Below are 14,720 nucleotides of genomic sequence, written 5' to 3' on the forward strand. Positions count from 1 at the left end.
CAGACATTATTATTATTATTATTATTACCATTATTTAGCACATGATAGTAATATAGTATAGTATATGATAATTACATATTATATTGTTGTTTTTCTTAATCTTATTCAATCGTACAGAACAATGAGTTTCTGGGAAACTACACTTTACATTCAAGGTATCATGCAAATACTGTATTCGACCCGCAGCACCTGCATGCAAATCTGTTCTTCAAAGAAATTAGATCTTGGTTGAGCTGCTTCCTGTGTTTAATTTACCTAAGTACATTTGGACATTTACCTTCATATATAGTGTAGCCATAACGTGTTGGGGAAGAACATTAACACGCATGCGCAGTCCTCTGTCTCACCTGAGACTTGTTGCTCAGATCCGGGTGATGTCAATGACTGCTTGCTTGATTTAAGAGGATTTTTTTCCCATTACTTAACACAGTCAATGGACATCAGTGATGTTCTCGCAGACGGGAAAATTTGATCTAGCAAGTAATCCAACCGGAATGAGAACCCAAAACAAGATGGACTTTTTACCTTGCTGAGTCTTCCATATCAGTCGACTTCACCAATTTTAGAATTTTGCTGTCTTGTAAGTATTCACATTATTTCTCTTCCATGATGTTTCCTTTGTAAATTATACTTTATATATGTTGTCCAATGTATTTCACATTTTAGATTAAATGCAATGCTTCTGCGTTTTTATACCCTGGTCATGGAAATCATAAAGGAAAATAAATAGAGTCAACTTACTCCCCTCCCCCAAATAAAAAAAAAAAAAAGCTTAGGGAGAATTTATTTTACTGATTGATGAAGCTACTGTAAGACAAAATATTTGCACCTATTGGAGCTCCTACTTCTAGATCATGTAGAGGGGGTGTTCATTTTTATATCGCTCTAGGTAGATAAAGAATGATGCAGTGTTAATAAATCTCACTGGGCCGTCGGCATGGTGACAAAGACTTCAGAGGGTTGACTCTGGTGCTTGATCCAAACATACTGTACAAAATACAATGGTGTACATAGAGAAAGAGGGGTATGTCATTTGATGGGTCTTTGTTTGTTTTTATATAAAGATAAAGATTTATATTTGCTTTGTGTGCAGGTGTGTCCCTAATTTCAGCAAATGCGATGGGCAAATGCTGCAAGTGCAACAGGAGGCTTCTTTGCATGTGCTTGCTGCCTTGCATGATGACTGGCCACCTTCTGATTTATATCATGGTTACCATATTCGTCACCATCTCCTACGCTCCCCCGAAAATAACCATTCACTATATTGCTCCAGGGATTTCAGCAAATTCTGGGGCCTTGGCTTCTCATCCACTCAACCCCTTCTGGAAACTTCATCTGGAACAGAGCGCACTGTGGAACCAGTTACAGCACTCCTTGGACCGTCACTACAATCCAATTCTACAAGGGAACATGACTATGACATCCAGGAAGCCCAAAGCAAAACTCTCACGTCGAATTAATGATGAATGTCTCGCTGGTTGTGAGTCACACACATGTTCAGAACACCATCAATATGCTGTCAACGATATACCAGAACAAATGAGGGCATTTGTCAGGTCGATGCATTGCAGGAGTTATCAAATCCTTATCAATCAACCCACAATGTGCAAAAGGAACAAGACTAAATCTGGTTTTGACTATCCAATGCTTCTCATGGCCATTAAATCTCAAGTGGGGAACTTTGAAAACAGACAAGCCATCCGGGAAACATGGGGGAGCAGCGGTTTTGTGACAGGGGAGTTCAAAAAGAAAGGCGGATTTGTGCGTACCGTGTTTCTTCTGGGAAGGCAGGACTCGAGTACAGGACCTCATCCGGACCTGAAAAATTTTTTGGACCTAGAGAACCAAAAGTACGGGGATATCCTCCAATGGGATTTTACAGACTCTTTCTTCAACCTGACCCTGAAGGACTTGCTTTTCTGGCATTGGCTCCAGCAATATTGCCCCACAGCTGTATTTGTCTTTAAAGGGGATGACGACGTCTTTGTCCGAACTGGCGCCCTACTGGATTACTTAAACGAGCAGTGGGAAGAACGCAAACTGCAGCGGGGCCATACAAATGAAATGCTCATGGATTTGTTTGTGGGAGATGTCATCAACAACGCAATGCCAAACCGGGATCCATCTACTAAGTACTACATACCAGAAAGTTTCTACAAAGGTGCCTATCCACCTTATGCTGGAGGAGGAGGGGTGGTTTACTCTCGTTCACTTGCATTACGACTAAAAGAGGTGTCTGCAAGGGTTTTCCTTTTCCCAATTGATGATGTTTACCTGGGAATGTGCTTGCAAAGACTCGGGCTCTCTCCAAGTCACCACCCAGGTTTTTTAACATTTGATCTCCCAGACACGGACAGGGAGAATCCTTGTGCATACAAATCTGTGCTGCTCGTTCACAGACGAAGTCCCAAAGAAATGTTGACGTTATGGCACAAGTTGCAGAATATGCAATGTTGACGTTTATGTACTGTCAAATCGGATTCATTGGGAGGAATGCAACCGTGATGACCTGAAATTTGAACATTATTTATTTTAAGCGCCAAAATCCTAGGAAATGTTTCGTATGCAAACAGCACAGTTGTCCAGTGGTTTACGTGCATTGTTTGCAATGACTCTCTCTGAATGTCAACTTAGATAAATTCAAGCCATCGGTGATCCACAACAGGCTAATAGTTTGTGTGAATTGTCACGTATTGCTTTTATCAAATATGGAATAAGATGTTTGATCTACCTACAAACAGCCTTACAAGGATGATACACAAAGACATAAGTGCATTGGTTCTAATGTACTCAAGTTCTAATAATTATCATATTCTTGCTGAGATTTTTTCGTGATTACTTGCTTTAGAATTAAATATTACATTTTGAACCTGTTCAACATAAGCTTTCACAATTATGTAAGATGAACATGTCACTAAGAGTTATCATTTTGTTCTCTGTTACCATAATTTTGTGCGCTAAATTATTTTACATACTTGTCCTATTTATGTTGTATGTGTTTTAAATTACTTTGCTTTACTTGTTTGTTAATAAGCATGAAAAGTTCAAAATTGATCTGAATGATGCTTGATTTGTTCTGCTTATCCCTTTGTCCTCTCGGGGGTTTGTCACTACAGGTGTGTGCTGTCTTTCTTCACTTCTGTGAATGGAGGCCTGTACATTCAATAAAAATACAGTGCAGTTGTCCAACTATCACTTGAATGCGTTGAGTTGAGAATAAATGACATGTAGTGTTAAATTCCCGTGCATGGTGTAACATCAGAGGCACATTGAACAAAAACCTCCACTCAGTGGAAAACTACAGTATTTTCCACACAGACGCCAGTGCACCACTTAATAAAACAAAGTAGTTGATCTCACATTGAGCCTCATCCTCACTAGACTAACAGAAAATATCTTTTGCTGAGCACAGTGGGATAGTGGTTTAAATAGCTGCCTCTGTGCAATCTTTTACGTTTGAATCCATCCTCTCACAGTCCAAAATATGAAATGTTTCATTGAAGTCTTGGAAATCAGTGCAATTTTAAACAGCTGACTCTCCTGACGTGTCAGCCCTGTGACTGACAGTTGATCACTTCAAGGTGTACTCCACCTCTCACACAAAATCAGATGGGATCGACTCCAGCTTAACTTTGACACTTTAACAAGATAAGTGGTGCAGAAAAATGTGCAGACAGATGAATTTCCGTCATGTTATTGGTCTACTGACTTCAAAGGTCAAGCCTCCAGCTCTGCAGAAATGATCTATGAGGGGTTTAACCAGGAGTCCACTTGAAGCAAACTCGCAGTGATAAGCACACTTCCACACAAGATCCCGGAAGAGCTTGTGTGCTCATGTGGCTAGACTACTTGGACACTGACTCCGGGCCAGTCCCCAAGGGTGCTGCCTACCAGCAAAACAATAGTGGAACAAGCAAGAGCACCTGAGGCGCCTCCTGGAAGGCATTTGAGTCACCTGAAGGGTGCTCACTAAAATGCTTGTTAACTCTTGACAAGAAGCTGCTTGAGGAAGCTGAATTTGTTCAAAACAATTACATTTTTGGTGATAAATTAAGGCTGTTGGTGAAATTATTAAAATTATTTGTCTGTCTATCTTATTTTGGTCTTGGGTGAACTGGGACCTACACTGGCGGACAATGGCTGACAGGCAATAATATGCCAATAACTAACAGTGCACAGAGAACCAGGCACTCATAAATTTGGGAATGCATGCAGCATAGGTAAAAAAAAAATACACAAGGAAAAAACAAAACTTTGTTTAACAGTACTGGAAGCGGTAAAGTTACATTTTTACATTTTTAATCATTACTGAATGTTGTTCCTCCAAAAACAAATGCAATCTCATTCAGCCTCACTCTAAAGCAAACTCTCTCTTGGTAACATTTGACGGGTTTTCATATATCATATATACACCACAAGGTGGCAGCCTTGCACAATAAGTTATCAGCTAGAAGTAAAGGTAATTTAAGAAATATGAAAAACTACTTGATCCAACTATAAAACCTTTTCACTCCATATGGTCATTGAGAAGACCATTATTTATTTATTTTTGATTAAATCTATATATTCAGGCAGGGAAATTGAGAGACTCATTTGGAATGACAACCTGACAGCAGACAGCAGTCTCAAATACAAATACAAACGCCTGCATACAGAGAGTCTTTACAGTGTAAATGGTGACGATTACACAGACAGCGTTGAATCATAGCACACAGTGAATAACATTTTTAAAATGGGCTATTTGCCCGGAGCTAACTGCTCACATATAGAACACAGCCATGTGTGGGGGGTGCTGATCAAAATTTGACTTGCATTTTACTGATTCTTCCCAACACACGTTGAGAAAGTTGCATTGTTATGTCAATACAATTTTCAGAAGGCCAACATATCTGTCTTTGAGGTCCATTTTTTTGTCGGTCATATGAACTATTCCAATTGTGTGAAAAATACTTTTATTGGGATGTTTCTACTATAATTAGCAATTAAAAATAGTCTAAATATTTAATTTTGTGTGGTGAATTATGAATTATCTAATTACTATTAATCATTTTTAATTAATTATGAATTATGTGAATTACGTGTTCTGATTTACTTTGTGTGGAAAGTTCAACTTTTTAAATATGATTGAAATAAATGGACATTCCCTTGATATTCACCCCCCACCCCCACCCACACACACACGCACACGTGTGTGCATTTATCCATTCATCCATTTTCTGAGCCACTTATCTTCAAAAAAATGTAGCCTATCCCAGCTATCATTGGTCAGGAGATGGGGTACACCCTGAACTGGTCGGCAACCAATCACAGGGCACATAAAGACAAACAGTCGCACTCGCAATCACACCTAAGGGAAATTTAGAGTCTCCAATTAATGTTGCATGCTTTTGGGATGTGGTAGGAAACTGGACTGCCCGGAGAAAACCCACGTAGGCTCGGGGAGAACATGCAAACTCCACACTGGCAGCCCTGGGATTGAACCCAAGACCTCAGAACTTTGGGGCCAACGCTTTACCAGCTGGCCCACCGTGCCGTGTATATATGCACACACAATTTAGGGCTGTTTACTAATTGTTTTTAAACTTCTTATCTGTGAGTAGTTTATTTTTTCTACAGACCCGTGTCTGGAGTCAATATGAGGAATAATTTCGAGAAGTAGGGCAACAACAACTGAGAAGGCAGACTTTCTTTTCGGTCTTTCGACATTCTGTCTCTAAAAAAAAAAAAGGAATAGATGATGAAACCTCTACAGGCAAACAACTCATCACTGCTGGGGGATACTATGTCAAAGCCGGTGTCAATATTTTTGACACATAAAGAGAATCTCAGAGTGTGTTTTTTAGTTGGTTTCACCTTTGGATGAACTCCCCAAAATGGAAGCATGGTAGAAGGGAGGTGTGGGTAGAACGATATGCAGCAAAAATAGAGGAAGGTTGGTGGAGGAAGCGGAAGAGAAAACAAGGATCTGGTCCATGTAAATCATCTCCATTGTTCTCATAATGCTGCTTGTGGGCAAACACATGCGGATACACTCAAAGAACCAGGACAGCACCAGACACACACACACACGCACGCACGCACACAAAGAATCTCAGGATGCAAACTCCCACATCCTTGTACTTGTCTCAGATTGTCCCTAATGGGGATGTTTTTAATGCACCATAATCCCCCTATTTCCAGTGAACACATAAGAGAGATGTCCTCCTATCTATGTTAGTGCTGGTGATGTCCACCAACGCATGCACACACACGTACGCATAGACACACACACGTACGCATAGACACACACACACACACACACACACACACACACACACACACACACACCACACACACACACACACACACACACAGAGCCGCCAGCTCATCAACATGCAGTCATTTGGTTGGCATTGGATTGCCTGCTGCTAATTGGCTACCAAGCAGAGTGTGTGTGTGTGTGTGTGTTTCTCTCTACTGCAGAGACGGTTTGCTGAGAAATTCCCGTCACGTCTGTGAGCCTCGATTAAGATGTTGCTCCAGTTTCGAACAGACAGACATGTGGGGAGCAGGAGGAGGGGGAGGAGGCAGAGCGGGGGGGGGGGGGGCTCAGAGGAGAGGATGCAGCGGGGGAGATGAGAGAATGCCAGAGGAGGAGGGGAGAGAATGAGAGGTGATGAGGCGGGAAAAGAGTGAAGAACGAGGGAGCAGGAGGTAGCGAAATGCTGCAGTGGTTCCGTTGCGTAGGAAGTGATAATTCTTGTAGCGGCATCCTTATCTGTATTATAGAGTTCCAAAGTAAGTGGAAATATTTTGGGCATGCTGGCGAAAGAGCTGCACTCCCTCCTGTGAGTGACCACAGTGGTGCATTCGGAACATGGAAAATGTTAGGAAGTGACATTACCTTCATATTTCAGGGGCTACTGTAGGTTCAAAAGACCCACTGCAGATTCAAGCATTGAAATTTGGGTATACGTTATATATACAGTTTTTAAGATGCCATTTCTGCTCCGCGGGATGACATGAAAGCACAGAACCTCCCCTCTAGTGGTTTCTCTCTACACTGGCTACAGAAGTCAGTTTAAAAATGAAAAACAAAAACATCCAGATCAAGGTATACTTTTGGGGTGCAGGGATTCAAATCAAATTTCTCTGATTAGAATCACAATGAATCTTAGAATCTTATGCATAGAGTACTTTATTCCGACAAGGGATGCACCTGTGTTTACTTAAAAAAAAAAATTGGATTGTGGATTCTTAGTTGCAAAATGTTTTGCAGTTGTAGCAGATTCTTGCGGGTAATAAATTTGTTTTTGCCTCAAAACAACGGGATGATCAGCATCACCATCTTGCGGCTTAAAGACGAACTGCGCAAATGTTTTCCAGATTAAAAAAAGTTTTTGAAAAAAATGACTACTGTACACCCTGAACTACCAGCCAATCCCAGCCAGTCAATTTCTATTGGACTGCTCAATGTAGCATTGTCTTCAGTTGCTGCAAATCTGAAATGTTTTGCCAAAAATCATTTCATTGATTCAACGTGAAATGAGTTGACTGATTTCCTTCCGGGCGGCACGGTGGATCAACTGGTAAAGCGTTGGCCTCACAGTTCTGAGATCCCGAGTTTGATCCCAGACCCGTATGTGTGGAGTTTACATGTTCTCCCTGTGCCTGCATGGGTTTTCTCCGGGCGCTCTGATTTCCTCCCACATCCCAAAAACATGTAACATTAATTCGACAGTCTAAATTGCCCCTAGGTGTGATTGTGAGCATGGCTGTTTTTCTCTATGTCCCTGTGATTGGCTGGCAACCAGTTCAGGGTGTACCTTGCCTCCTGCCCGTTGACAGCTGCGATAGGCTCCAGCACTCCCCATGACCCTCGTAAGGATAAGCGGCAAAGAAAATGGATGGATGGATGATTTCCTTCCATTTGTTTAATCTTATTTGCACCGCTTTATGCTGGGCTTGGCTGGCAGCATGCGTCAGAATGTACAACTGTCCTCATTTCTGCTTTCAGTCCTGTCAACTCTCCAGAAAAGCTTTATGTTCTGTCCCTAAAGTGGAATATTCTAACAAGAGTTCTGCTATCTCGACCATGCATCTGGTTTATGCCTCACGCATTAAATGATGCAAAGCTATTATGCCCCTGATGAGGGTTTCATTTAACAACCTTCATGGTGTTCAGAGTGATCTTCTGGAACAAATTGATGGAAGGAGCCTCCAAGATAACAAAGGAGTAATAACGATGAAATAATTAAAAGTCTAAGCATATCAGTTATGAAAGTGCGGGGATTAGATTATTAGAGGCAGTGACTTTTTGCACTTTCCAAGTGGCAACGAGGCGACGCTTGGGTGAATCTGTGACAAGAAAAATGATGAGAAGAAACGAACATTAAGGGAAAAGAATAAACACAAAGGGGAGAAACTGGGTGATATAATGAAGCCGTGAGAGACTGTTCAATGGTTGTAGGTCATTCACTGACTCAATGCATTTTACAAACTCACTCTCACTTTCATGTGCATACTGTATGGAGCGTACACGCACCCGCACAGCACTCAGATACTTCACCGCATCGCTCGTTATGTAATCACACCAGAGAGGGAGCGAGAGAGAGAGCGCAGAATCTACAGCCTAATTAGGCACAGGCAGCAGCAGACGCATCTCACGGCTGTCTGTCTCCGACTCTCACCACAGCCAAGCAGCTGACTGTCTGCTGCAGTACCCCGACAACTTAGTTTGATCAGGGGTGTTCAAAGTCAAGAAGAGTTTTAAAAAAACAGCTCAAAAATATTTGTTTGGGTTGGTCAGATTTAGAGAATAGACCAAACCATCTTTGTAGGTATTCGGAATTAAGTCAAAATACCACCTTTCTGCTAGTTTTTCCTTTTTGTACAACAACCTTCTTTCCTCCTTGATCTATTTACTTCTTAATATAGATTTTTTTAGAGATCCATTCATTTTTTTTCGCACTCGTCTTTGGGGTTATGGGATTGCTAGAGCTGGTCTCAACTGATTTGGGGCAAAAGGTGAAATACACCCTGGACTCATTAGTAGAACAAGGCATGTATACACAAACAACCATTTCCACTCACATTCACACCCATCAGCTATTTAGAGTCCTCAATTAACCCCACGTGCATATTTTTGGACTGTGGGAACAAATGAGAGTTTTTTGAGAAAAGGTCAAAACAAATCCTTGGGAAAGAACAAAATATGGCGGTCTATATGAACTCCATTAAATTTTTTGCACAATAGTATCATCACCAACATGGTGCACACTTGCACCAAGAAGCCCGCAAGGACCACCAGGGATGGGGTATTTTGATTTCCAAGGAATGTTGAAGTGATCATTTGAAAATCTTCATACTATTTGCATATTATATATCGGCTTCCTCCATTGTTAAATCACAGTTGATAATTATTTTAAGAAATCATAATGATAAGGGGTGAGCCCCCGTAGCTCAGTGATTAGAGCACTGGTTTGGAAAACCAGGGGTTGTGGATTCATATCCCACTGGGGCCTCCACTCCCTGAGAAGGGTTGCGTCAGGAAGGGCATCCGGCGTAAAAATTGTGCCAAACATATGTGTGTTCATCTGAGATGACACGCTGTGGCGACTCCGAAAGGGACAAGCCGAAAGAAACACATAATGATAAGGGGTGGCACGGTGGATCAGCTGGTTAATCATCGGCCACACAGTTCTAAGGACCCGGGTTCGATCCCGGCCCCGCCTGTGTGGAGATTGCATGTTCTCCCCATGCCTGTGGGGTTTTTCTCCGGGCACTCCGGTGTCCTCCCACATAACAAAAACATGCAACATTAATGGGACACTCTAAAGTGCCCCTAGATATGATTGCGGCTGTTGTGTCCTGCGATTGGCTGGCAACCAGTTCAAAGTGTACCCCGCCTCCTGCCTGTTGACAGCTGCGATAGGCTCCAGCACACCCCACGACCCTCGTGAGGATAAGCGGAAAAGAAAATGAATGGATCGATAATGCTAGGACATGAAGTTGAATAATAATGAATGACAATTAAAATGATAATTTGAATAATGTTATTTTAGAGGTGCATATAAAATTGCATTAATCAGTACCCCAAAAAAGTCTCAAGTCTCCTCCATTATTTAGTGACTTAGTTTAAAAAAAAAGTCAAGATTAAAATTGTAGTTAATATGTATTTACTCTCATTGCATGGAGCGATTTTTTATGTAGAATTTGAATCTCTTTTTTTTTATTCAGTGTGTGTGTGTGTGTGCGTGTGTTTTTGTGCATGTGTGCATGAAAATGAATGAAAGGCTGTAGCCCAAGTGATCTCAAGGTCCGATCATGTTTGTTTAATGGCTGCTAATTAAATCGGTAATGGAAACCAACCTTTTTCTCATTGCAATCGATTTCATTGACTGAGACCACACGCACACGTGCACACACACACACACACACACCACACACACACACACACACACACACACTACACTTAATCTACACAATCTGCATATATCCATTTCCCTTCCCTAATCCGGCACGCAACCTGGAGTAAGCAAATCCCAGTTAAAATGTCCCCACTCTCAAGGTTTTTAAGTCATCTTAGCGTCCTCAGAGATAAATGACAAGTGTGCATAAATGCACAAGAATAATATAGTCCCGTGGCCCTCTGGTCTCATTGTGAGGATGTCCTGTTATCAGTTATCCAAACACACTTTCAAGCGATAATGGCTTTCACTCAGGCTTAACTTGACAAATTCCTCACATCAGTAATAATCTTGGCATCCTGATTTTGAATAGGCTTCAGTGACATTCAGTCACCACATCTTTTGTGAACACAATTGAGAAATTCTTGAGTACACAGAGGCAAACAGAAAATGCACAGCACTGGAAATTCGGTGAAGATGTACTCAACCTACAGAAAACAACATGTAGGCGAAATGAATGATTCTGTGCTCATGCTTGAGACTGTCTTAGAGGACGGTCAGGGGACACTTGTTTGGTTGTCAAAGGTGTGAGTGAATGAGTTTTTGACTACTTGTATAACAGTTTTAAAGTGACAATGTGACAAAATACACATTGTATTTAATCTTGCACAATCTTAAATGGAATTAGGAAAGCAAAAACAGTTTGGTCAGAAAAAAACTTGCTATATACACTCGACCAACTATTCCTGAATGTTTTCACATCTCAAGTTAAAAAATCTTTAATTCTTAAAAACACAACTTAAAAACATTACTTTTGCTTAAAGGTGAAGCTCGAGCAGAATTGGGAGCAGAATTCTTGAACACATTTGTCCAGAATATATTTACATGTACTATGTCCAAGTAATTACAACAAAGAAAGTTGGTCTCCCACTGCAATTGCAAAACCTTCCACTTTTTATGGGAATGCTTTCTCCAGTATATTGGAGTGTCTCAGTGGGAATGCACATATTGAAAAAATAAATTGGATTAAAAACTTAGGGCTTCTGCTCTATTTTAGCCTTGATTAAGATGGCAATACTTTTAGAGATAAGCATTTTTAGGTGGTACTTTAGTACTGATCTACACGAATGTTTGTTCTAGTTCATCGTAAAAGTGTTTGGTGGGGTTTAGGTCTGGGTTCTGTGTGGTTGATTTTTGAAACTGCTTCTAAATAAGTATTTCTAAATATTTTCATTATGGTTGCAACTTAAATTTCCCTTGTACTTCCATTTGTGCATTTTTTTTTTTTTTAAAAAGCCATCGTTTAAATTAACTTCGGTAATCACTCAATTCTATCCCGCTTGTCTGCAACTTTCTTTTCCGCACGCAGACCTCCTGGTGCACGCGCGCTTTTGTTCTCCGTAATGCGTTTTTTCGACGTATCTGTATGACAATGATTAGCCGTGATGGACGATAGTGACCCAGTAATTGCGACAAGGACAAAACATTAACATTGAAGAGGGGACAATTGGGGTGCAGCTTCGTGGCCACTGCATTATTCACAAAGGATGAATGAAGGGAGAAAATGGGGAGCTGGTAAGACAGAGAGGCAGGAAGGAAGCATGAGAAGTGGCGCGATGTATGCAGTGCGGTAAGGACAGATGAAGTGGTGAAGATAAGGAGGGAGATGAAGATGGGTGGAAAACAGGTTTGGTCACAATTGCAGGGGAGGGAGGTTAGGTAGACAAATGTAAAAATATCACCATTTACTGACCAGTGATTTTGTATGTGTGTGAGTGGTTGTCACCATGAGCCTTGTGATTGGCTGTTGATCAGTCCAGGGTGTATGCCGCCTCTTACCCAATCACAGGCTGGTTAGGGTCCAGTTCACACATGACTGAAAGGATGTGAAACAATATAGTAAATGGATGAATTGATGACATAGGCGTCATACTTGTAGCCGAGGGCCCAGATCTGGTCTGGCACATCATTTTATCTGCCCCTTGAAAGCAAACCACAATTGTTAATAGTTTTCCAATGTAATAATGTTGAGATATTTTTGTTACCAAACATACTAGAAAAACAAGTTTGTAAAAACATGTAATTATGAGCTCTTGATTTTACTACTAGCTATTCAATTTGTTCTGTATATCATATGAGTTGATTTTGTCATCACGGCCCTCTGATCATATCTACGGTATGATGTAGCCCATGACAAAAATGAGTTTGACATCACTGAGTGAGAACTGATTCCTACTTTAATGGTGATTGGACCTTAAAGCAGATCAGCGAATCACTTTCTTCTTCCACCATATCAAAGACTGCCAATGCACTTCTAGAATGTGAGTTAGGTTGGACCGGACTGAAGTCGGCTGCAATCATGCCCCAACAATGCATACATTCCAGTTTTGGATGGGCTTGGCTGCGCTGGTCCACAAAATTACAAACCGTCGGGCCAGATTTACACTACTCACAAAACTAAAGCTAATGATTGTCATCAATCAATTCGATTGACTCAACCAAATTTGTATCAATCAATTATTTGATGGTCACGCTCATTCCTAATTCTGATCCAGAATGTGCTTTACGTTTGTAGCGTTCGAGAGGACCGAAATAATTACAAAACTATATCCCTTTTATGTGATATTCTGAGCTGGTAAAATCAATTGCATGGCGTGTATTCTAGCTTTATAGGAAATGTACAATATAAGAACCCCACTACCAATGAACTGTCTGTAAAATCTTTTACAACTTTTCTCTAAAGACTAGTCTGAGTAACAACACATTGTTACGATAAACTACAGTTTGGAATTTAAAAAAAAAAAAAAAAAAAAAAAAAAGATGGCTTTTGCCCAACAAGGACAATGGGCTCGTTGCTTTTGTGTTTGGTCTATTTTAGGATTTTGACCATGTTAGAATTTGTTCTGTGTTGCCTTTGGTGTCAGCGAGGTGATAAAATATGCATGATTTGGACTTTTCACCTTTCCGATTTTTATTCCTTGTATAAATCAAAGGAAAATGGAGCCTTTTATGGTTGGAGCTCATCCATGTTTGATGTGCAGCCAGGAGGGGAGACCTAGATAATAGAAACTATCACAGATATACAGTGCTCGCATCTGCACACGTTTGCATGTCCCCTACAAATGCTTCGTTCCATGGAATTAGTTGACTTACAGTACATTTGTGCATCTACATTTAGTAAGGTTTGGAATTGTTAGACCGTAACACAATGTACACATGTTTTAATAATGGAGTTGTAGATTAATCAGTGTGAAATGGGAACACGCAAATGAAAATCCATCTCAGTTCCAAATGAGGCCAAGTAGTCAAATAATAGCAAGTCATAAGATGCAACTAATTCACCTCTTTCAGACAGTCTTGCCCAAAGGGGAAAAATTTAGTGACAAGAAACATCTGCTCATCCTTTAATACATCATTCATAAAAATCGATTTAAGTCAATCTAGAGAAGCAATGATATTTCTACAGTTAAGCTGTAAAGGAATGACAAGAAATTTCTTGGGGAGTTGACTCAAGGAAAGCACAAAATGATCATTACGCACCGTTGATTAATTCATCAAAAACTGTGGACGATAACTGATCGTCTGCAGGGAGAGTCCCCAGATGAACACATGCACTTATTTTGTTTTGCACTTCAGCACCTTGATTTGCAGTAGCTGCGGGACAAAATCAATAATCATTTTGGAAGCACGGCTTAATAATGACTGATTGTGCACAGTCTAATAGGAGCACTGGTGGAACACGTCAGGTTCATCGGGAGATATGCTCATATGAAATAGTGGTGGTCCAATACTGGTATAGATTTTGATACAGTGCTGTAATGTACTGTATGCTAATATTCATTCAGTATGTATTGTTGGTGTGGGACAAACTATTGTGCAATATGGCTTCATTATCTCTCAGTACAGTGTTGACATGCAAAATTACTCTGCAACTAGAAAGTAGGAAAAGCTGGACCCTCTAATGACAAATTTGTTTTCAGGCAAGACTCACAATCTAAAAAAATGGAGCCAATCAGTGTTAATTTTTTTTAATTAGCCAAATGCTGACCGCCTTGCACAATGAAAATCTGCTTTTTTCATCCTTTTCTCATGCTTTTTAGAATATATCCACTTTTTGATCATATTACTTGCACTGTTTGCAGTTTTGTCTTTTTTAATAGTTTGTGATTTTTTATAGTTTTTATCCAGTTTTAAATGTTTTATCTCTTTGTTTTCAAATTCCTAATCATGTAAAGCACATTGAGTTACCTCGTGTATGAAATGCGCTATCGAAATAAATTTGCTTTGCTTTGCTTTAAATATGTGACATAACATTCGCCACAACTAGAATTG

At 40.4% G+C, this 14,720-nt stretch overlaps 1 protein-coding gene across 1 annotated transcript; it reads left to right on the top strand.

Moving 5' to 3' along the window:
* The first annotated feature begins 327 nt into the window (after positions 1 to 327).
* On the top strand, positions 328 to 3,192 carry si:dkey-175m17.6 (N-acetyllactosaminide beta-1,3-N-acetylglucosaminyltransferase 2). The gene is made up of 2 exons (XM_061802169.1): positions 328 to 580; positions 1,094 to 3,192. Exon 2 carries the CDS (start codon positions 1,120 to 1,122, stop codon positions 2,455 to 2,457), a length of 1,338 nt encoding a protein of 445 aa, XP_061658153.1. The 5' UTR covers positions 328 to 580; positions 1,094 to 1,119; the 3' UTR covers positions 2,458 to 3,192.
* Positions 3,193 to 14,720: the final 11,528 nt, after the last annotated feature.

The sequence above is a fragment of the Syngnathoides biaculeatus genome, chromosome 17 (genome assembly GCF_019802595.1).
Source record: "Syngnathoides biaculeatus isolate LvHL_M chromosome 17, ASM1980259v1, whole genome shotgun sequence".
Lineage (NCBI taxonomy): Eukaryota > Metazoa > Chordata > Actinopteri > Syngnathiformes > Syngnathidae > Syngnathoides > Syngnathoides biaculeatus.